The 24,069-nt window shown below is 55.2% G+C and overlaps 1 protein-coding gene across 1 annotated transcript in view; it reads left to right on the top strand.

The window, feature by feature from the left end:
• Positions 1-1,819: 1,819 nt before the first annotated feature.
• The window catches only part of PLXND1 (plexin D1), a 48,505-nt gene continuing 26,255 nt past the window's right edge, over positions 1,820-24,069 (top strand). The window contains exons 1-6 of the mRNA XM_016122067.2: positions 1,820-3,309; positions 18,735-18,911; positions 21,695-21,826; positions 22,124-22,224; positions 22,311-22,440; positions 23,883-24,060. Of these exons, the coding sequence (XP_015977553.2) occupies positions 1,993-3,309; positions 18,735-18,911; positions 21,695-21,826; positions 22,124-22,224; positions 22,311-22,440; positions 23,883-24,060 (2,035 nt within the window). The 5' untranslated portion in view covers positions 1,820-1,992. The remainder of the gene's footprint in view (positions 3,310-18,734; positions 18,912-21,694; positions 21,827-22,123; positions 22,225-22,310; positions 22,441-23,882; positions 24,061-24,069) is intronic.

Below are 24,069 nucleotides of genomic sequence, written 5' to 3'. Positions count from 1 at the left end.
CGGCTGAACACTTCTGGCCATCAAAGCAGTGACCAGACCTGGGGATAGTGGAAGTAGGGGGGTGGGGTTAGAGGGCGGGTGGAAAAGGCAGGCACGATGGGCCAATGCTGATGGGCAAATGACAACAGCAGGAAGGTGAGGGTGCCGGGCGAGGGAAGTGAGGGACTGCTGTAGACCTGGCTTGTACCATGGGGCACAGAGAAATCCCCTGTTCTTCCTTCCTGGCCAGGTGGGAACAAGTGAGGTGAGGCTAGGCCACCCTAGGAGCAAAAGCCACAGGAAACCATGTGTCAGCCAGGGGTCTAATGGTACCCCCCTTCCCTCCTGCATTCTAACAGACCAGAGTTGGCCTGGGGCTGGGTTGGGGTGATTTCAAAGATGACAGATTTTTGCTTTCAATCACCGTAGTTCTGCTCCTTAGGAGTTATGCCTCTCTGGCCAGTCCCTTCATCTCTGGGGCCTCAGCTTTTATATCTATCTACAAGGTGGAATCATAACAGTACCAGCCTCAGAGGGCAGCTGTGAGAAGGAAGTGAGTCAATTCACATAAAGCACTTGGCACAGAGCTTGGCACGGAATGAATCCTGTTTGAGCACCCACCATGGCCAGATGCTATGGAGGCTCCGTATATGAGACTCTGGAATAACCATTGCTTACCTCCCACCCCCAGTGCCTATCTGCTCCTTCCAGGTGAAAGAAGTAATCCAGTGCCAGCTCACATTACTGATTTTTCATTAAACATGAGAGGACTTTAGGTCCTTCCAGAGTTCCCTAGAAGGGGAAATGCCTCCTGGTAAGATGTGTTAGGGGGCAGGACAGCAGCAGCCCACAGTGCTGGGTCTCCACAGGAGGCCTCTGGGGGCCACTCATCCCCTCAGGACTAAGGCCTCACTCTGGGTGTGTGGCCAGTCTAACCCTCCTCACAGCCTGGCACGTGCCTAAATATCTCTCTCCATTTTCCTGATTTATATGTCTGATGGGTAAGCTCTGTTCCTCTGTCCCACCACTTATAAAATTCCTTGTTATGAGGCTGAGGTTTCGGGGGACAGATCATGGAGACTGAGAGGGTGGTGCCCCCTGCCCAGCTGGCCGTAGGGGTGCCGAGGTCTGGGGGGGGGGGGGCCTAAGTCCTGGACAGTGCCTGCAAAAGGAGTAAAATGAGAGACTGAGTGTGCATGGGGAGAGGGCGGGCTGTGAACAAGGAAGGCAGAGAGGGAGTGAAGGGCAGACAAATGGAGGAGACGGGGTCCGAGGGACGGAAGAGACACAGGGTTCGACGGGGAGGGGGTCGAGGGAGCTACGGAGAGGGAGAGCGAGCCAGGGACAGAAAAACAGGGGACGGAGAATGAGAGGGGAGAAATGGGAAGGAGAACCAGAGACTGAGAAAGAGACAACGCACACGGGGAGGGGAGTGGGAGGTGACAGAGACAGGGAGACACGGAGACGGAGACGGGGGCAGGGAGAAGAAAGAAAGGAAGGAAACCAGAAAACCAGCCCGAGAGAGACGGGCCGAACGGCCAGGAGGGAGGAAGAGGAACAAGCGACCCAGGCGGAGGCGGCGCCGAGGAGAGGGAGCCGCGGGCCTCGGACGTCGCGCGGGAGGGTCCTGGAGGGCGCGGGGCGGCGCGACCCGCAGACGGCGCAGCGAGGGCCGGGCGTCTGGAGGGCAGGGCGGGGCCGCGGACCGCCTGGGGAGCCGGCCTGGGCGCTCTGGAGGGTGGGCGGGGGTCGGGAGGGGGCCCGGAGGCGGGGCGCGGCCGGGCGGGGCGCGGCGCGAGGGCGTGCCCGCCACGGAGCCGCCCCCGCCCCGCCCCCGGCGTGCGCGGCGAGGCAGAGCCGGGCCGGGGCGCCGGGGCCGGGGGCGGCTGGCGCGGGCAGGAAGCGCCTCGCGGCCCGGGCCCGCCCCCCGCCTCCCGCCGCCTCCGGGCTCCCGGCTCCCGGCCGCGCCGCACCCCATGCACTCGTCGCGCCGCGCAGCCCGCGCACGCCCGGATGGCTCGTCGCGCCGCGGGCGGCGCACCCCTTAGCGCCCGGGCGGCCGCGGCCAGCCCCCCGCCGCCGCGCCCGCCATTCTGGGCCCCGCCGCCGTGCCCGCTGCTGCTGCTGCTGCTCCTGGGGGCGGTGCGGGCTGGCGCCCTGGAGATCCAGCGCCGCTTCCCCTCGCCCACGCCCACCAACAACTTCGCCCTGGACGGCGCGGCAGGGACCGTGTACCTGGCGGCCGTCAACCGCCTCTACCAGCTGTCGGGCGCCAACCTGAGCCTGGAGGCCGAGGCTGCCGTGGGCCCGGTGGCCGACAGCCCGCTGTGTCACGCCCCGCAGCTGCCGCAGGCCTCGTGCGAGCACCCGCGGCGCCTCACCGACAACTACAACAAGATCCTGCAGCTGGACCCCGGCCAGGGCCTGGTGGTCGTGTGCGGCTCCATCTACCAGGGCTTCTGCCAGCTGCGGCGCCGGGGCAACATCTCGGCGGTGGCCGTGCGCTTCCCGCCCGCCGCGCCGCCCGCGGAGCCCGTCACCGTGTTCCCCAGCATGCTGAATGTGGCGGCCAACCACCCGAACGCGTCCACCGTGGGGCTGGTGCTGCCGCCGGCCGCCGACGCGGGCGGCAGCCGCCTGCTCGTGGGCGCCACGTACACTGGCTACGGCAGTGCCTTCTTCCCGCGCAACCGCAGCCTGGAGGACCACCGCTTTGAGAACACGCCCGAGATCGCCATCCGTTCCTTGGATGCGCGCGGCGACCTGGCCAAGCTCTTCACCTTCGACCTCAACCCTTCTGACGACAACATCCTTAAGATCAAGCAGGGCGCCAAGGAGCAGCACAAGCTGGGCTTCGTGCGCGCCTTCCTGCACCCGCCGGACCCGCCGCCGGGCGCCCCGTCTTACGCGTACCTGGCGCTCAACAGCGAGGCGCGCGCGGGCGACAAGGAGAGCCAGGCGAGGAGCCTGCTGGCACGCATCTGCCTGCCCCGCGGCGCGGGCGGCGACGCCAAGAAGCTCACCGAGTCCTACATCCAGTTGGGCTTGCAGTGCGCGGGCGGCGCGGGCCGCGGGGACCTCTACAGCCGCCTGGTGTCGGTATTCCCCGCGCGAGAGCTGCTCTTCGCGGTCTTCGAGCGGCCCCAGGGGGCCTCCGCGGCCCGTGCAGCTCCGGCCGCGCTCTGCGCCTTTCGCTTCGCGGACGTGCAGGCTGCCATCCGCGCCGCGCGCACTGCCTGTTTCGTGGAGCCAGCACCCGACGTGGTGGCGGTACTCGACAGCGTGGTGCAGGGCACCGGGCCGGCCTGCGAGCGCAAGCGCAACATCCAGGTACGCCCAGGCAGTGGGAGTGCGGGGGACCAGCCCAGGGCGCCGGAGGGAGAGCGTGAGGGTAACTCGGAAGGTGGTGCGCTGAGCGGGTGCGAGCCTGCCGGGACGCAGATGTGTGTATGGGGACACAGGAGTGTACTCTGGGCTACAGATGTATTCGAGGAGACCTAGGTGAGAATACAGGTGTCGGCTGAGCTGTGGGCACTGTCGCAAATATGGCCCAGGTGTGCATGTGCGGACGCTCAAGTGAAGTGCTGTGCTACAGGTGCGCAAACCTAGGTGTGTGGGAGGGGTCCGGGTTGCGGATGGGCACCCAGGTGCGGGCGCTCAAGGGAGCCAAAGGCGCATATATAGCTCAGGTATGCACCTGGGGGGGTCATAGGCTGCAGGATGAGCGCTCAGCAAGTGAGTGCATGTCTGACCAAGGGCTAGGGTGGGGAGGTGCCAGGGCCGGTAGGGTGGAGGGAGAGGAACTGCACTGGGGTGTGCAGGGGGCAGGAGAGGGCCCTGGGGCTCAGGAGGGAATGAGGAGCGGCCAGTTGTGGTAACACACCAGTTGGGTGGGAAGGATGCCCAGGTGTCTGGGGCTGTGTTAGGGAGTGTTGAAAGGTGGAGCGATGTGTGCGTCGACATTGGGGGACAGGACACAAGAGTCCAGAAGGGAACTTTGTGCGATTCCCCTAGAGGAGGTCCGCCAGCAAGGGGTCAGTTCTCCGGTGGGCCCTGGGAGGTGAAACCCTGCACCTTTACCACACTGTGCATCCGGGTCTGAGTGTGGGCCACTGCCCTTGACGACCTCAGTTTCTCCCTCAGCAAATGCCAGACTCAGACTTCTGGTGATTATGGAGCCCTCCTTGGGGCCAGGCCCCGGTGGCCCTGCCCCATCCCTTTTCCACGGTCCTCAGGCCGTGGCAAGAATCTAATGAGCTTAATTAGTCCTCTGTGGGTGTGCCCAACACTGGGGCTTTGAGAAAACGCAGATTCTTTCTCCTAGTCAGGCTCCCACCGCTGCCCACCACTCGGCTGGCTGGTTGCCCTGAAAATAAAGGTCACTGTGGGTGAGCAGGGCAGAGTGTCCCAGGGAGCAGCTCTGCCACTCGCAGGGGCTAGCCAGGTCAGGGCTTGCCGCCCAGCACTGCGGTTGAGACATCCACCATTTCCCCCCTCAGAGCCACATCCCCCAACGAGCTGTGTTTGGGTAAGTTTTGTTTCTGGGGCCTCAGGGCTAAAGGAGGTGAGTAGAGAGTCATTCCTACTCTACAGAGGGAAGACGCCGTCAGAGCCAGGGCCTTCCTCAGCCTTTCCAGGCCTTGTGTGTCCATCCATACCCTCAGCGGGAGTCTGTCCCCTTGGGCCTCCACAGTCTCCTCCTCCTTCTCTGGGAAGAACCCTCCTGGTTCCCACGGTCTCTTATTCCCAGCCTGGCCTGGCGTAGTGACTCACTCTGCTGAAGGGGGCTGGGGTTTCCTTCTCCTTAGCGGGACAGGGCCTCTCCAGGGACACAGCCCAAAGACAGAGTGGCCAAGGGCCTTCTCCTGACCCTAAGGCTGGGCAGATTCTCAGCCCTCTTTAGCCACTCGCCCTGTGTCCTCCCCAGTCCCCTCCCCTTTTCCACAGCTGGCTGTGGGCACAGGCCAGTGCCACTGAGCAGGCTCTCCCAGCTGTGTCCAGGTCCCCAGGGTTTGGGCCTCCAGCACAGCTGAGGGTGGGAAGGGGGAAGGGTCATTATTCTTGCTCCATCCAGGCTGTCGCCAGCTCCCCAGATACAGGCTAAGAATTTGGACTTTGCACCCCCGGTTCAAACCCTACTCTGTCACTTCCCAGCTGTGTGACCTTGCAAGGGACTTAACCTCTCTGAGCCTCAGTTTCCTCATCTGCAAAATGAGAACAATAAAAAACAATTTTCAAAGAATTGTTTCGAGGGTTAAATTAACTAATTGACATAAAGCAATTTTTACTTGGCACATAATAAGTACCTGGTAGCATGCTGCTGTTATTATTACTCCAGGGGACAGTATTAACACAGATATGGGCTTAAACAGCAAACAGTGACCTATTTTGGCTTGTTCTGCAGCAGTGAAGACTCCACCATCTCCTACCTGTAGCCAGATAGAAGCCTCAATAGACATTTCCTAAACCCCTACTGTGTGCCCAGCACAGTGCTATGAATTGGGTGGCAACGGTAACTCACTTAGTTTCTGGTCTCATGGACCACGCAGGGTCTTACAGCCCAGGGAGATGTATGCTGTATTGGGAGAACCTGGGCAGAAGGAGCCAGAGATGGGCATCAAGGCTTCCTGGCGGAGTGATATCAAAGTAGAGGTGGATGGATGAGCAGGAGTTAGCCAGCCGAGGCCAGCAGCAGAAGAAGAAAGGGTCCAGGCAGAGGAAACAGTTGATGCAAAGGCCTGGAGGTAGGACACAGCAAGGCTGGCTAGAGCAACTGAAAGGTGGCCAGTGTGGCCAGAGGAGTAGAGAAAGCATGAGAGAAGGGCTGGGGGAGGTAGGTGGGGCTTGTAGGTTCCAGGTTGGTTTTATTTCAGAATTGGGACTATATCCTGGGGAAATGAGGAGACATGAAGGGTTTTAGTGGAAGGAGTGATATGATCTGAATGAGCACCACTGTGGCCTCCTCTGTGGAATGGGAACAATAATAAAAGAACCTACCTCACAGGACTGTCGTGAGGATTCAATGAGATAATACATGTGAAAGCTCTTGGTAGTGTGCCCAGCATACATATTTGCAATTACTATGATTGTTGTTAATGTAATCATTTTAGAACGTTCTTAGGTGGCTGGGAAGAAGGAAAAATGAGAGGCATGGAGAATAGTTGGGAGGCTAGTGCCATATCCCAGGCAGGAAATTCGCTCATTCATTCGAAAGTATTTCTTGAGCACTTACCATATGCCAGACCCTGTTGTGGATGCCGAGGACAGCAGTGGATGTGCAGGCCAGGCCTTGTTCTCAGAATGTGAAGGGTTCATCTGGGGGCATGGAGGGAAGCAGTAGGCTCAGGACAGATTTGGCTGCCTGGTTGTAGCTCCAGATTCAGACAAGATGGAGAGGAAGGAAGCTGCCCAGTCTGGCCCAGCATCAGGATGGAAGTCGGTGCCATCAGGCTAGGGGACAATGCCCTGTCCTATCTGTTCTCCAAGGACATCTGACCTCCAGGTGAGGTGGCTTGGCCAGGCCTCTGTAAACCCAGCCACCCAAGGTTGCTTTTCGGGTCTCTCAATCCCATAGCTCCAGAGCCTCTGTTGGGGTGGTCTAGGCCATCCCAGCTTCTCACCTGGCAGACCTTGTCCTCTGGTCTCCACCTTTAAGACAATGAAGCCTCATCCTCCACGGCTATCTTCCATCCGGGAATCTGGCAGAGAAGGGAGGAGTTGATGAGGTGTAAGGTCAGAGTCAGGAAACCTCGATTTCTCCAGGCCCTCAACGGCCCCAACTTTGTCCCTGATGACTTTTGGAGTATTTGAGGGCGTTGGACTCTTTTGAGAGAGAAAGTGAGTGAGGAAATTAGTCTCCATTGTGTGTAACATAGATCCCTTTCCTCACCTCATGTTTGAGGTGCAAGTGAATTGGGAAATTGCCACAGCTATCGAGCCGGGAAACTGAGGCACAGGGTTACCCAGCAAGGCAAAGGCAAGCTGAGTCTTACTCCCTCCCCTAATATCCCCCTAACTCCACCTTTGAATGACCATAATATTTATGTTTTTAAATCAAAAAGAAGACCGACAAGGAAATGTCAATGCTGCATTTTCAAGGTGTCTTTTTATAGTAAAGGTAGAAAAAAAAAACCCTCAGGCTGTTTTAAACTGTCATGCAGTGGGTGGGTGCTCATAGTTAAGAAGGCGTTTTCTGAACCAATTTAGGGGCTGAAATGCTGGGTGGAGGTGGAGGGAGACAGAGCTTTCAAGATGGGCTTTACATTTGGAATTGGGCTGGGGGCTGGGAATGAGTTCCCTGTAACTGAAGCTAAAAGCAGAGAAACTTGGGAATACTTAGAAGAGGGAGCTCCCATGGGGTTGGCTGGGTGACCTGGTAACCTAATGAAATAGAGCTTGGGCCAGGAGACTGCTAACATCCCTCCCCACCCTGGGAATGTCATCTGTCTGGACCCCCAGGTACGTAAGGGTAAAGCTGATGATGAGTCCTATTCTCCTGCCCATACGCTGTGGGTCCCAGGATAAGTTGTTTATCTTCTCTTGGCCTCATGCTTTCTCACTGTAAAACGGACCAGTCTTTCTCTGAGGATGTGGACAGATTAAAATTTTACATATAGTGCCCAGGAAATGGCAGGTAGAGGTATTAGAACCAGGAGGGAAAAAATACATCTGAGAAAAGTGTTCAGTGTGTGGAACAGCCATTGCGGCAGGGAGTGCTCAGAGGAGGGCAGATGCTTTAGAGGATCAAACCAGGCCCTGAAGATGAGCAAAGGTAGGAAAGACAGAGGGGTGAAGTAAGGGTGTGTCCAGTGCTTTCAGGGGGAGCCCAGCAAGTTCACAGACAGAAGGGCACAGGCTGAAATGGGAAGAGTGGGCCTGCTGTCTCTGCTGTTGATGGAGCAGATGCTGAGCTTCAGGTGAGCCTGAGCGGTGTGTGGAGGGAAGGTGCCCTCTTCGTTCTCTGAATGAGCTCCCAGTTCTGAGCAGGAATGCTGTACTGACCTTCACAAACACCAGTGCCTTTAATTTCACAGCTATTCCAATTCCCTCCCCCCCCCCGCCCCGCCCCTGCATCTTGAGGCAGAAAGTGCTGTTATCCCCAGTTTACACATGGAAACTGAGGCCCAGGATCACACAGCTGGTTAGCAAGAGTGGAGATCTGTAGACTGGCCGTCTGGCTCCAGAATCAGCTCTGGTTTGTGGCTGTCGTTAGCTGTCATCTCTCTGCTGGGAGTTCTGCAGTTATCCCCTCTCTCTCCCATGGAGATTCGGGTGGAGCCCTTTGTATAAAATACCCTCCTGTGATAGCACCTCCAGGTAGGCCTTGGATGGAGCTGGGTGCTGATGCTGAAGTGACTCAGACAGCTGGGGCATCTGTAGAGGCCAGGCCATAAGTCGGGGGCTGGGGCTGATGGGGCTCCTGTGGAAGTTGGAGAGGCAGGGGAGCATCTGATTGCATTCATCTCTGAAAGCAGGATGGTCTGGACTCTGGAAGAAGTGAGGCTCCTGGCCCTTTGGTCAGGCGATGTGGTCAATTTGAATGATGACTTGACACATCCCTTTCAACACTGACCCCGGCCCTGCTGAGTATAGACCATGCTGGGACTGGGGCTAGGCATGCTTCCTCCTCCCCTCCAGGGTAGCACCTGACTGTCTGGCGTTTGCTACAAAGGTGGATGGAGGATCTGTCACAGCCATGGCTGTGACCACAGTTAAGACTTGCCACACCTGGGGAGGCCCAGAGTGGTGGGCGAGTGCTGGTGCTAACTCAAATCCTGGCTCTGCACCTTCCTTGCTGTGGCCTTAGGCGAGCCGCCGACCTTCTCTGGGCCTCCATTTCGCCATCTGTAAAGCAGACTCAGCATTGAGAAGAACGCGGAGGCCATGCGAGAGTGGGTGTCAGCCCCTGTGGAAACACCCTCTGCAAGAGTCTGATTTGCCTGCCCACGGCTGCTGCTGGTCATGGAGATTAAGGAAACAGGCTGATCTCATGTTGTGGTTCCTGCAGGGAGAACAGACATGGTGTCTATGGAAGGAGCACGAGGGCTCGAGCCCCTGGAAATAAGGGGTCCCTTCCCTTTTCTGGGCCTTAGTTTCCCATTCTGAATTGGGCCATGGGGTGGCAAGGAACGCCTCACTCTGTCACCAGAATTGCTCCCATCGGTATCATTATTATTGCTATTCTTCTTTGTAGGGATCTATTCTTTGTCGGACACTTTTCAAAGCACTTACATATAGTATCTCTTTTAATACTCCCAGAAGCAGCAGAATGAGATGTGTGTTATCCCCAGTCCATAGAAAAGGGAAACAGTCCCAGCAGGCTAAGTAACTCACCTGAGGTCACACAGTGGGTAAAAAGTAGAGCAGGTATGTGACTGCAGAGCCTGTGTTCATCACCTTTACCTCCTGATTTTTCTGAAAACATTGACCAAAGAGCTAAAGGGGCCCTTAGGTCACAGTGGAAAGGGGTATATGGGTCCATTTTAAAGGTGAAGAAACAGATCAAGTGAGTTCCACCCCTTCTGGGGCTGCTATGGGGAGGAGTGAGAGCTTCCCAGTGAGGCTTGCAAAGCTTCCCAGCCCCAGTGCCCAGCATGGTCCCAGACTGGGGTCAGGCCCCCCACGTGTGGGGCTCCCATTCCCCAGGACTGCAGCTGTCTCCACCTTTGCCCACCAGAGCTCAGCACGTCCTGGGCAGCATCTGTCTGTGCTCCTGGTAGAAGGTGCTCTGAAGTGTGGCAGTATGGGAGGGGGCTCAGCTTTGTTACATGGCAGCCCCCCAGAAGGGATGAATCAGACTCTGTCCCTACCCTCCAGGAGCCCCCTAGACAGGAAGAGTTCATGACGAAAGAGATGCTATAGCCAGGACTGCATGCCGACCAGCCTCATCTGAAGGAGTCAGGGAAGGCTTCCTGGAAGAGGGGGACATTGGAGCAGGACTTTCACAGATACGGCTGGGGAAGGCATTCCAAGCACAGGACACAGCAGGGCAGAGGCCCAGAGATGTGGTAGAACATGGTTTGGGTAGCAGGCAGAGATGGAACTGAGAGGGTGTGGGGTCTGGGGTGCAGGCCAAGGATTTGGACGCTGTCCTGTGGGCTGTGGAGAGCCAGCAAGGTTTTGGGGGAGGAGTGAGAGACACAGTTAATCTGGTTCTAGAAGGGACCTGCGGCTGCTGGCCCCACATGAGTCCTGCCAGGTGCTAGCAGAAGCAAGAGGCTCCTCCTGGAGCCCCCACAGCGACTGGACCAGGTGACTCTCCAGGGCCTCTCCAGCTCTGACAATGGTATAGGGATTACCATGGAAACCAGGTCCCCACATGGGGACAGGCCTGGAAAGTCTCCTGGCACCAGCCCCATGGATTTGGATCTTGGCTCCCCCCAGAGTGTGGCTGTTTTCTTCCTTCCAAAGCCTCTGTTTGGGCCAGGGCCGAACCCTGCAGGACGCCAGCACGGGCCCTGGACCGCCCACTCTGCCGCTGATACTCGATGCCACCAGGATCTGCCCACCTCCTGGCCAGTGCGACTCGCCCCTCCCCGTCCACTGTCCTTTACCCTGAAACTCGATAAATCACATGCTGGAGGAGGGAGGAAGCTCTAAGCTCCATTACGAGGCCCAGAGAGGCCCCAGTGGGGCGTTAATCATGTAGCGCTTTCTGCTCTGATGGTAGATAATGGGGGCGGGGGGGGCAGTGGGCAGAGGCCTTGAAGTGGAGGCCAAGCTCGGGAAAGGAGCTAAACGGGGATTGGTGTCCACCCCTGCCCCCATACCTCTCAGCGTGTGTCTACCATCTGTGTTGGAGGTCACTGAGCCCTCTAGAAGCGCCCATCTCCTTGATGAGCCTCAGTTTCCCAGCTTGCAGCCCAGGGCCTTTCCAGCTCCATGTGGCCACATTCCTAGCAGCCGTTGGCAATGCCCAACAGAACAGCGGATGAGAGGCTGTGGTGAAGAGCGAGGACTCTGGAGCCAGCCTGCTTAGGTTTGAGGCGCCCATCTGGACATAATGGCTGCACAACCTTGGACAAGTCACTTCACCTCTCTATGCCCTAGTTACATTTGCTGTAAAGTAGCATCAACTCGTTAGGGTGTAGCAGTGGTTAAATGAGGTTATACAGGCAGAGATCTCTGCTCAAAATAAACAGTAGCCGCTAATTATTGTATTGTCGATAGTACTGTAATTATTATAAAGCCGTAACTTCCCAACTTGGGAGTGGTCTCTGAACTGGGACGTGAGCAACTAGAGGGACCCATGTGTCATCTCCATGTCCCCAGCACATGAGACCTGGCCCAGAGATGTTTGTTGGGGTTCCAGGCCAGCCCTTTCCCCTCAGCTGCACCCACAAGCAGTTGTATGATGACTCTGGGACTGAGGCCGGCATCCCCAGGAGATGGGGAGAAGGATATGAGTTTTAGTCTCAAGGGTCCCTAGCTCCTAGGAGAAGGGGCTGAGGCTCTCAACTTCTCCTGGCCTTTATCCCCTTCAGGGAAAAAGCTGGGACAGAAACTGTTCTGGGTAGGGAGGGGCCAAAGCTGCAAAACTCTGCCACCCCACGCCCCCCGCCTCCCCATGAGAGCTGGTAGGAGGGAGTGACTTTTCACTGGGGCCGGGGAAGAGTTGCTGGCTGCCCATCCCACATTGTGCTCCTCTGGGACCAGGGAGGGGGGAGAAGTGGTGGTGTGTGGAAATGGGGCCAGGCTGGGTCAGAATGAGAAACAGCTTCAAGAAGGGGGAGCTGGGTGTCTGCGGGGGGGCTGCGCCCAGCTAACAAAACAATGGCTGCTTGAGTCAGCCGCTGTGGCCGCGGTTCCCAGGCAGGCCCTGAGCAGAGCAGGCGTCGGCCTAGCTCCCAACATCCTGTCCTGGGGGAGGATGGCACTGCTGATCCTGCCTCAGATGCTTGACTTTGGGAAGTTGTAGAGCGGCTTGTCCTGAGGTTTTCTCCATCCTCTGGCATCCCTGAGCTTTCACCCAGTGGCCTGCAGAGCTAATTGGAAACATTTGTTATAGGGGTTGCTGTTACTGTCCCCACTTTACAGATGCAGAAACCGAAGCTCAGAGAGTATGGGGCACCCCATCTTGAATGAAGAGCCAGGAGCCTCAGCTTCTGTCTGTAAAATGAGGACACAGAAAGAGTGTGGCTGTGAGGTAACTGCTCGGTTCCTGCACACAGCAGATCTTCAATCCAGCCAGGCCTCTGCCCTCAGCCTGGGGCTGTCCCTCCAGCCTGGGTCCAGCGTGGCAGCCGGGCCCGGAGTGTTAGTTGTGAGTGGGCGGACATCTCGTGCTTGGGACAGCCTGACTGGCTGGTTCACATGGGCCTTCCAGATGGTGCCCAGCTGGTCTGGATGACCTCAGTGCTCTGGGTCTGGGTGACCCACCTCCTCCAGAGAGGGGGTTGGGGAAACTGAGGCAGGCCTCTCTGAAGTTCTAGAATAGTCTACCTGAATTTGTGTGTCCATTGCCATCTGCCAGTTCATTCTGCCTGAATCAGGAAGCCCAGGGCCAGGTAGGGAATTATTGTGCTGTGTGTTCTGAGGAATCAATCCTCTGTCCCTCTCTGTGCCTTGGTTTTTTCAAGGTGCTGCTTTTCTTCTCCAGCTCAGGGCCAGGCCTCCTGACTGTTGTTTCCCGGCCCTGGAGGAATTTGTCATACCCCAGCCCCTCCAGGAAGCAAGCATCTTGATCACCCACAGGGAGGTACTGGTATTTCCTCTCAGTAGCAGGCAGCGTCTGCCCTGTCATGGGGGCTTTTGACCAGAGGCCCACCAAAATCGAGTCCATCCTGACCGCTCCCAGGACTGGCATACAGCAGGCCCATGGTTCTTTGCATGTCTCAATTTACCCTCAGTGGAGGTGTCAGCTTCGTGGACTCAGATCCAGTAGCTGTGGTGTTCCAAGAGACTGCACAGGCTAAGGGGCGGTTGGGGGGATGGGGGCGGGCGGCGGCAGGTGGCGGGTGGAGTTTGGGTTTCATAGATGTGGCTTCAAATCCTAACCTGACCATGTGCTCTTAGGTGACTTGAGAACACTTCCTCCTTTAACCTCAGAGCTTCTTAAGTGTGGAGAAGGAATTTCTCAATTGGACTTTGCAGAAAGCAGCAATCCAGGCCTGGCTTTTAAAGCCTCCTGCAGACGGTGCCTATCAGATCCCGATTACATTGTCCCCTGCCTAGTAATCCCTGCTTGCTCCCTCTTCTCTGGTCCCATCTCTGGGGCATCTCCTTGCCCCTCCTTGGCTGTCCAGACTATGAGAGCAAGATTTGGCCTGGACCAGGGGTTGAAGGAAGCCATAGAGGGGCAGGCCAGATAGAGCAGGGTCTTGAGGGCTCAAGAGTAAAATTTGGGTTTATGTAGAGGGCACTGGAGATCCATTGAAGGCTGTCAAGCTGTGGAGGGAATGTGATCTTCTTTGTGCGTTTGTGTGCTTTTAAATAAACTTTTATTTTGGAATAATTTTAGATTTGCAAGAAAGTTACAAGGATAGTTCCTTGTTTCCCCCCATTGCTTAAGTCTTCCATTACCATGGAACATTTGTCTAAACTAAGAAACCAACATTGGTACTTTATTCTCGACTCCAGACTTTACTCGATAAATGTCTTTTTACTTTTCCAGGATCCGCCTTTGCATTTAGTGCTTCACAGTTTTAAATCTCCCTTTGGCTGCCATGGAGGGTGAGTTGGAGGGGGCCCACCTATTCCCCCTGCCTGGGAGTGGTGAGCATCTGGCTACTTGTAGTTGGCTACTTAATACTCAATAGTGTGCTTTCCACTCCTGGCAGCAAAACATGATTTGCCCAGGATCACAGTTCAATAACAATGAAAAACTTGAGGCAGGAAGGTGCACAAAGCCCCAACAGCCATTGTAATCTCTACCTGGGACAGAACCACTGGGTTTTGCAACCTGTCACGGTGCCCACCATCGATGCCTCATCCTCCTTGGAGTGCCACCTGCGGTGGGACTGAGGTTTGGTGGGGTCTGTGGGCAGGATGTGGGAGGCTTGAGAAGCTGGGCTCTTGAAGCTCTTGCTCCAACTGACTTCCTGAGGAGAGAAAGTCAACACAATTACGGTTGGTAGTGAAATCAATATGTCAGGGTTTTAATGGGAGAGTGGGCAGAGCTGAGCTTTGGCCCCAGGAGGCAACCAGCTGGAGGGGGCAGGGGGCATCCTGCTCTCAGAAAAGAGTTCATACCAGAGGCATTTGCTCATTTCATTTTAGAGAGGGATAAACGAAAGTTCTTAGAGGAACCAAAACCAGCAGACAGGTGTTGTCTGGGCCTAAACACCTGCCTCCCCTGTGTTGTCACACATACAGTAGGGCTACAGTTAACTCACATTCCCCCTTAGTTTTCCAGCACTCAGCATGGCAGTGTTGCTGTCAATCTCTGCTTGGAAAGGAAGCGACTGAACATAGTTGTTCACACTGTAGTCAAAATTAGTTTTATTTCTTTGGTAAACACTCATCCCAGAGCATAGCGTTTGCCCTGGAAAAGCTCTCGTATATTCTACCATTATACATGAAGGTGGTGACCAACAGCATGATGTCCTCAGAGGAGGGGAGATTTCTTTGAGCCACGCCTTGAAGGCTGGCCAAAAACTTGCTGCCTGGCAAAGGGAATAGCATGGGTTAAGATGAGGGGACTGAAGGGCTAGAGGAAGTGTGAGTGGCTCAGAGGTGCGGGAAGGGCACTGACTCTAGAGGAAACGTTACGAAGTTTCAGGAGCCCAGGCAGGAAAGCGCGGCCACAATTGAGGAACTGCAGAGATTGATGTGGTTGGAATAGAGAATGGGGCAGAGGAAAGGAGTGAGACTTGAGGCCTGACCAGTTGGCAGGAGCCAGATCACAAGCCTTGAATGCCAGGCTTGGTCCTGAGGACAGCTGGGAGCCAGAGAGAAGTTTAGGTCAGCAGTTTTGTGCTTGGAAAGGTGGCCCTTGTGGGTGGCAGGGGGCTGCCATGGTAGTCCAGCCCTTCCCTGCTCCCAGGAGGATTTGTGTTTCTGAAACACCTACACTGAGTGAGACTTGAAGACAAGCCGGTGCTAATGAAGGAACTTCAGGCAGTGTCATTCAGTCAGGGCTGTATTTTGGGCCTGTGGAGCCGAGTTCCCCAGGAGACTGAGTTCGGCTGAGGCCACTCTCTAGACAGGAGGCCTGCCTTGCTTTGTCCCTAAGCCGCTGTCCCTGTGCCCTGGGCCTGCAGCCCCTCCCCCAACAGGGGAGGCATTTCCCGCCAGCCCGGCTTCCATTTTTCAACCAGTTCGAAGCCTTGTGATTTCCCCTGGCGGTTGAGGAGTCAGCTTCCCCCTCAGCACAGATCATTTGGAGCAGCCAATGGGTTACTTCTCCTTTAAAAATAATTTTTTTAAAAATTTTATTTTTAGGATAAGAAAAAAAAAGTTGGAGAAAAGACGTTTTAGAAAATTCCTTTGGTGCAGAATTAATGGCTTGTGAACGTCAGGCCAGGCAGACAAGAGCTGTATTCCCAGCATGCTCTTCCCTCATCCTCTCTGCTTTCCTGGTTCACAAATCACCCAGAGTTGGGTGCCCATCTGGCTTTTCCCAGAACCCCCCTCCCCCGGCTGGCTGGGGCCCCCCATCCCAGGGCCGAAAACCCCGAAGGCGTCATCGGGGCCTCCCAGGTCTCCCTTCCTTCCTTTCCACACTTCCCAGAGCTCAAGGAGGAAAGTCATGTCCCCCAGGCAGTGTTTACAATTTTAATTTTAAAACAACGTGTGGTTTAATGACACAAGTAATCCATGTTCAGTGAAGGAAACTTATATAACCGTTAGGAAAGGCGTCTCTCATGGCGCGACTCAGGCCTGAGTGCAGATGGAGCCCACCTCACCTCCTCCCTGCAGCTGCAGGATGGGCCTGAGCCTGGGCCTGGGCGAGGCAGCTGGGGAGATGGTTCAGCATCCCCTTTCCTGGCTGCCTCCAACTCGGGCACATACAGGATGAAGTCAAGCGGGGCAGATCTGAAACTGAAAGGTATGAGGGAGCCAATTACAGTTGACCCTTCAACAACACAGGGTTGAACCACACAGGTACACTTGTATGCAGGTTTTTAAAAATAGGTATATGATTTTTAAAAATAAATATACCGTCGGCCCTCCATAACCCTGGGTTTCACATCCATAGATTGAACCAGTCTTGGATCGAAAACAGTATTTTCCATCTGTGGTTAGGAGTCCAAGGATGTGGAGGGCCATATGCCTTGTTCTATGCTGTTTTATATATAACGGACTTGAGCATCTGCGGATTTTGGTACGCGCAGGGGATCCTGGAACCAACCCCCCTTGAATACCGAGGGACTTAGTGGGGAGTCAGAAGTTAAACGCAGAGTTTCAACTGCATGGTGGTTGGTGCCCCTAACTCCTGTGTTGTTCAGGGGTCAACTGTATATTACAGTCTGGGGAATGGCACTCCAGGCAGAGGGGACAGCAAGGGCAAAGGCCCTGAGGCAGGACCCCGCTTGGAATGTTTGAGAAACAGGTGTGGCTGGTGTGGCTAGAGTGGGGGAGAGCAGGCCAGGAAGGTGTCGGATGGACTTGATGGTCTCAGGGGCCTGATGGGAGGATTTAGGATTCAGGGTTTATTCTGAGTGTTACCATCAGAGGGTTCTAAACTGGGGAGACCTGCTTTGCATTTCGAAGGGCTTCCTTGGCAGCTACGTTCAGGGGGAAATGTTGAGAGAGGGCTTAGAGAACCTCCTAGGTGAAAGGCTGGCCACCCTAAGGTGGTCCCAGGCAGTCAGGTTCTCAAGCTAAATGGTTGGCACTATTTGTCCAAAATTCCACTTTCTAATAATAATTGTAGTGACAAGCATATCTGAAATAGCATCTGAAATAGGAACAGTATCAGCTAACACTTCTGGAGCATTGACCATGGGCCCGCCACGCCCTCTGCAAATGCTTGACATTGAATTATCTCATCCCAGCTGCTTTGAGGGAGGTGCTGTAGATGTTCCCATTTTGTAGTTGAGTAAACCTCATGAGTCTCAGATGAAGTGACTTGCACAGGTCACCCCCAGCCATCCTGTGGAAGACCACCCACTCATGGGTTCTGGTGCAGGGCACCCCCAGTTGCACCCCATCTCGGCTCAGGGCTTGACCCCCAGGGATGTGCTGGGAAACAGCCTCTGCCCAGAAACCCATCCAAGTATGCTTATTCACTCAGAGACAGAAGGACCTGGTATTTATTGTTTTCTTTTGAAAACTAACTGTGCTTTTGTGCAGACCCCACATGTGCACATAGTCAGTGGCTTGGGCTTGCAAAAAAAAACACAGATAAGGAAAAAAAAAAACTTCTCCAAAGTGGCACCGTAAAGCCAGTTCCGATGCTACATTCTGGTGACCTTCTGAGTCTCTGCTCAGAGCCTCCATTGCCTATGTCCTGGCATCTATGGGCCGAATTATGAGCTCAGGTCTGCTGCCAGATTCAGCCCTAGAGGCACGGCATTGCAGCTGGTGATGTCAAGCAGGTCGCCTCCCCTCTGAACCTCAGTCCCCCCCATCAATGACATGTAACCTTCAGAGGGCTGCCTGGATTCAAGGAGTCGATGCCCAGGCCTGGTCCCTTGTTCATTCCTAGTAAATGTGGCCTATTATTATGTTTACTATCATGACTTTTTCTTTGTTTATGCACCTGTTTTACCAAAATAGCCCCACGATGTCCTGTGATTTTTCTAAGCCAGATATGTTTCTGTCATAATTGATAGAGATTTGTGGTCACACTGAAGGGTAGCAATGGCTCTTTTGGATGATGTACCATAATTTCCATGCTCAGTCTTGTCAGACATGAGGTTATGTCCCTTGTCCACTCTTCTAAACTATCGCTGTGTTTGCAACCTTGTGAATTTGCCCAATTATCTTCTCAAACATGCTTCCTGGAGGTCTGTTTTGTATTTTTGTACAAATTTCAGAAGAAACCTTGACCAACAATACCTAGAGAGAGGTGGGAAAGGTGGGAACAAGTCCAGGGAATGCCCAGGGACTGTGGTCATCAGCTGCAGTTGTCCTGCTCCCGTGGGGTGGAGCCGATTTGCCACCTGAGGTGGTACTAGGCTGACGTGGAGGCTAGGCCTACGCATTTGGACATAACTGGCCTTGCTTTGCCCATCTTTCATGTGGTAAATGATAGGATGTGTGCTTGAGAAAAGCCTCAGTTTGCAGGGGGCCTCAACCTGAAGTCTGATGAGCTGCTAGGAACTTGGGGGTGGTGATGCTGGGGTCAGATCACGGGTCCTGGGAGGATGGAACCCCATGGTTGCTGTGGAGACATAGCCAAGGCAGGAGAGATGCTCCTTGGGTATCAGCAGGTAAGTTGAGGCAGAGGATGGCTTCAGGTGGTCCGGCGTAGTTTCCTCTGCTCTGCCCGGCTGTGACCAGCCTGGAGGGGCTGCTCCAACAGTATGAGAGTATGTAGGCCTCACCCTGTCCTGACTTCCCTGGCCCCCCGCATGTCTGACCTTGTCCCCTCACTAGCCCTTTGTACCTCCACCAAAACTCCTCTTGTATGGTTCCTACATACCTGAAACATCATCTTGGGGCAACTCTGTGACTAAAGCCAAGGTCATAGGTCAGTTTGGGGTCAGGGATGTGACCCTGTTTATGTTTGGGTCTCAACCCAAAGCTGGGCCTATAAAACAGGAGCAAAGTTTTAAAGCTCTGATGCTGAGGCCTGAGATACATACAGTGCAGCCAGAGAGCTGAAGAAGGTTCCAGAGCAGAGGTCTGATGTGCTTTTTCTCTTCCAGCTCCAGCCGGAACAATTGGACTGTGGGGCTGCCCACCTACAGCACCCACTATCAATCCTGCAGCCCCTGAAGGCTATGCCTGTGTTCCGAGCCCCAGGCCTCTCCTCTGTGGCCGTAGCCAGTGTCAGCAACTACACGGTGGTCTTCCTGGGCACAGTTAGTGGGCGGCTGCTCAAGGTAGGGCTATGGGGGGAGGCTGAAGGGTGGATGGGGGGTGAGAGGCCAGTTGGAGTGGAAGGAGGGGCTCCAACTCAGGCCAGGCTGCAGCCTCGACAGGTCCGATATTAGCCTTTATTGTTTCCTCTTTGCCTAGCACTTTACAATTTACAAAGCATTTTCACATCTGTTTCTTCCCCTGTACTCGTAACAATAAGCACCCTGGAGGAGGAGGGAACCAGTTGCTGAGCGCTAGCTCTTCTCTCAGGGTCTCTAGGACTGAGGCTTTGAGGCAGATGGATCTGAGTTCAAGTCTTGGCTCAGCCACTTGCAGGCTGTTTGACCTTGGGCAACACACTTTCTCCTTCTGGGCCTCAGTTTCGCCATCTGTGAAGAGCTGTGCGCCCTGCCTCTTGAGACAGTTGTGGGGCTTTGATGGCAGCCTGCCAGATAGGGGCTCTCATCCCACCTCCTCCTCCTCCCCACTTGCCACCCTCTGAACACCCCCCTACACCAAGGTGACTGGTTTCCAGAGGTAATAATACCTGGCCTGAGATTCCTGCATCTGAGAAGGATGAGAGGAATCTGGTTCCCATTATGGGACAGGACAGGCTTGGTAGGGCCTGTGTTGGACCTCTAGGTGAGGACCTGGATCTCCCCCGCCACACCCCAGCCATTTCCCTCTCCCTGCCTGTTGGGAAAGTCAGCTGCCTGGCACGACTCCAGTATGCACCAGGCCCTGGCCTAACTGACTCAGATTCTATAATCCAATTCCCTCAGCTGCCCAGGCAGATGCCTCGGGTGGGGTGGGGGTCAGAGCCCAGCTCACCCGGCTGAGGACTCTTGCTGGCCCACAAATAGCAATGGGGGAAATGCCAGGCATGGGAGCAGGGATGGGCATAGGGGAGTGTCCTCCTTAGCCTTTGAAGCCCCTGTTGAGAATCCTTAGACAATGGGGCTCGTGTTTTGGGGTTAGATACTTGAATTCAGATCCTGGCTCTGCTTCTCACAGCCATAGTAACCTGGGCAATTGCAATTGCTTCTCACCCTGAATAAGCCTCAGTTTCCTTATCTGTCATGGGGAAAATGGTCCAGGACTGTGGTCAAAGTCTACTGTGACAATGCCTGTGCACATGGAAAGCAAGGAGTCCCATCCCCTGCTTGTGAAGCTGTAGTTATTAGGCACCCACTGTCTACCCAGTCTTAAAGGGCACATCATAGGCATCTCATTTAATTCTCACACCCCTGCAAGGGAGTCAGCGCTGTGACCCCCATTTCACAGATGGAGACATAGGCTCTGAGAGGGAAAATGACGCAAAGTCACACAGTAAGAGCTGTGGTTAAATTCAGGTCCAGCTGGCCCAGAGCTCACACTCTCTCTTCTCAATCCAGTCTTCACCTGCCACGCCGTGCTGTGCAGACTCTCATCTTCCGCCAACTCTTCCCCTGCACGATGCCCAGTCCAGGTCCTGGAGCACAGTGGGTGCTCAGTAAACATTGGAAAGAGTAGAAATGAATTGAGTGCTAGATGCATGGGAGTGGAGCTGGGGGCAGCATACTGAACCTAGGGCCAAACCTGCCAAACTGCCTGCAGCAGAATCTGCCAAAAGGTCACCTGAGGTCTCAGGGGTTGAGACAGAGCCTGTGGGAGCCTGAGAAGAGAGTAATTTCAGTTTGGTGTGTGGAGGGCACGTGGGCAGCTTCTCTGGAGGTGACATTGGGAGGATAGTGCTTGGCCTTATTTGCACATAGTTCGAAAGGGGAGGGGGAGAGGTGTTCCAGAAGGAATCACAACAGAGCAAAGGCCCAGAGATGGAATTTGTGAGTTGGGAGTGGGTGGAGATGAGGCTGGCAGAGTAAGTTGGGGGTCAGATCATCAGGCCCTTGAATGCCAGCTCAAGTTTATTACATAAGCAGGAGGGAGCCACTAAATGGTTTGGAGCCCACAGAGGAAGGCCAAGCGGTAGGAGGTCCCAGGGAGTCATTGACTGCTGGTCCCAGCTCAAGGCCTGGTGGGGCCTTGACAAGATGGCATGTTGGGAATGTGCAAGGCCAGTCAAAAAAGAGCAGTTTGATGGTACTCAGAAGGGCATCGTTGGTTCTCAGGAGAACATGAAAAGGGACCCTTAGAGTCAGAGAAACTTTTAGGCCCCAGCTAGTCCTTGTTCTCCTGCCTGGATGTTGGATCCCAAACCCCAGCCCTAGCCTTGGACTCTGAAATCAGACAGGCTTGTATTGTGACCCTGAAGCATCTTCACTTTTTGACTCTTGCCAAATCCCTCAGCCTCTCTGGGCCTTAGTTTCCTCATCTGTGAAATGGGTACGAGAGGGAAGGCATGAGAGTGTGACCCCATCAGCGCTTTGTGTGCATCGTTTTATTTAGTGCTCCCCACAGTCTTGTGGAGCAGGTGCCATCATTAGTCCTATTAGTTTAGGGAACAGGCCCAGAGAGGGGAAGTGCTTTGGACAGCTTGTCCATTTGTACAGCTTATAAATGTCAAAGCCAGAATTCGAACCCAAGTTCTTGCATGATGCCAAACAGTGTTTGTAAGCTGTAGAGCCCCTGTGTGTTCACGGGTGGGACGTGCTGGCAAGGAGCAGGGAGGGAATTCCTGGAGGGCATGGCAGAGGCAAAAGTGTAGAGGCTGGACCCACTGCCATTACATGTCCGTGATTTCCTACCAGCCCTGGAAGGGCCCTAGAGCGGATGGGGAGGCTGCACCCCAAGTCTGGATCAGGGCCCCCCTACCGCTGGGAGGCAGCCTCCTGGTGCACCATTACCCTGACAGCCACCACTCCCACAGATCAACCTGAACGAGAGCATGCAGGTGGTCAGCAGGCGGGTAGTGACGGTGGCCTACGGGGAGCCTGTGCACCATGTCATGCAGTTTGACCCAGCAGATCCTGGTTACCTTTATCTGATGACGTCCCACCAGGTAAGGCCAGCGCCCCAGCCTGACAAGGTCCCAGGATGAGCTGAGCTCTCTTGCTTGCCAGGCCTTTGCACACGCTGCTCCTCCAGGAGCACCCTCTGTCCTCACTTCCTTTGCCTGCTTGCCCTTCACCTCCCAGTGCAGCCATCACCTCTGCAGGGAAGCCTTGTTCCCGTGTTTCCCCCCATCATAGTTTCAAGCCACAGTTTCCCCTGCCTCTCATGGCCCTGCTCACCAGGCTGACTTCCTGGGGGAGGGGCCAGCAGCCCCACTGAGCTGGGCCCCTGACTCTGCCTCTAGATGGCCAGGGTGAAAGTCGCTGCGTGTGCCGTGCACACCACCTGCGGGGACTGCGTGGGCGCAGCCGACGCCTACTGTGGCTGGTGCGCCCTGGAGACACGGTGAGGCCCAGGGTGGGGACAGGGCCCGGGAGGCTGTGGCAGGGCAGGAGCCTACCTGGGTCCTGACGTGTGTCTTGCCACTACAGGTGCACCCTGCAGCAAGACTGCGCCAACTCTAGCCAGCAGCATTTCTGGACCAGTGCCAGCGAGGGCCCCGGCCGCTGTCCCACAATGACTGTCCTGCCTGCTGAGATTGATGTGCGCCGGGAGTACCCAGTGAGTTGGGACGCCAGGAGCCAGCTCAGGGGATCCGTGGTGGGGAACCGCCCTTCGCCTGGCACCCAAGCCCTGAGACATCAGGCCTCCTCTCTGTAGTGCCCCTGGGACCTCGAGGCAAACAGCGATGTAGTGAGAGTGACTGAGCTTTTCTAAGCACTTACCAAGTGCGAGAACATGCTGCGTGTGTGATGTTCACCTCCGTTAGGCCTCACCGAATCTGTGAAGTGGATGCTCTTAACATCCCCACTTTACAGATAAGGAAACTGAGGCACGGAGAAGTAAACTGACTTGCTTAGGTCATACAGCTAAGAAGTAGCAGAACTGGGATTTGAACTCAAGTGGGCAGGCTCCAGAGTCCCAAGAAGGGGGGGACAAGTCATAGGATGGGAGGAGAGAGAGCTCCCACACCTCACCTTCTTTCCTTTTCCCGGCCCCAGAACAAGGGAAGGGCCCCTGAATACCAGGCTGCTATTTCTTGTTTTCAGAAACAGATGAATCTGTAGCATGGGAGCAGGTGGCTTCCCCGTTGCCTGTGCCCATGAGTGCCTAGGGCTGCCACAGCCTCCTCCCCACCCATAGGAGGTAGCATCGGGGTAGGGATGGTTCTAGGCCCTGGAAAGCAGCTGCGGCTAAAGAACAGACGGGCCCAACAGCACTGCCCCTACTAATTTCTCTGAGGCTGGGTGTCCTCATCTATTACCTGTGGAAAGATGATGGTTCTGATGGGCCAGATGAGGCCTGGGGCTCCTCTGTATCACCTCCCCATTATTCCACATCACAGAGTCCTTCACACACCTCATTTTGACAAGCGGACAGAGCATGCATAGGTTTATCCATTCATTCATTCATTCATTCATTCATTCATTAATACGTTATTGAGCACAGTTATGTGCCAAGAGCCGTTCTAGCCTCTGGGGGTACAGCAGTGAACAAATCAGACAAATCCCTGGCCTTCGAGGGGCTGATGTGCTCCTGGGATGAGAGAGAAATAAGCAAGATGAAATTTCAAGGTAGTGATAAGTATTATGGAGAAAAAGAAAGCAGAACAGAGAAAGAGGTGGGGATTGAGTGGGGGGAGTGTTGACATTTTAGACCAGGTCAGGTGACATTCGAGCAAAGATATGAAGTAGGTGAGTCAAGTCGAGTAACTGGGCAGAGGGAACTGCCAGTGCAGAGGCCCCGAGGTGAGCAGATCGGTCGATTCTAGAGAGTATTAGGGGATGGGGTCAGAGAGGTCAGGGGCCAGATCATACTGGGCCTCCTTGGCTACTGTAAGATCAGTTTCCTTTTGCAGATGGGAGACTGAGGCCCAGGGGGTTACATGTAGGCTACAGCCTGGATTCCTAGCAACGGCTACCAGTTCTCCTAGGGTTGCTAGGCTGGAGGGTGGGGCTGTGAGGGGAGGGCCAGCCCCCCAACTACAGGTCCGTTGCCTCCAGGGCATGATCCTCCAGATCTCAGGCAGCCTGCCCAGCCTCAGCGGCATGGAGATGACCTGTGACTATGGGAACCACATCCGCACTGTGGCCCGGGTCCCGGGCCCCGCCTACGGCCACCAGATTGCCTACTGCAACCTCCTGCCCAAGTATCAGTTTCCATCCTTCCCGCCCCACCAAGGTAAGCTCT

Source organism: Rousettus aegyptiacus, unplaced genomic scaffold (genome assembly GCF_014176215.1).
Source record: "Rousettus aegyptiacus isolate mRouAeg1 unplaced genomic scaffold, mRouAeg1.p scaffold_m13_p_4, whole genome shotgun sequence".
NCBI classification, from domain to species: Eukaryota; Metazoa; Chordata; class Mammalia; order Chiroptera; family Pteropodidae; genus Rousettus; species Rousettus aegyptiacus.
The sequence above is the reverse complement of the archived record's forward strand: the minus strand, read 5'-3'. Positions and strand labels throughout refer to the sequence as shown.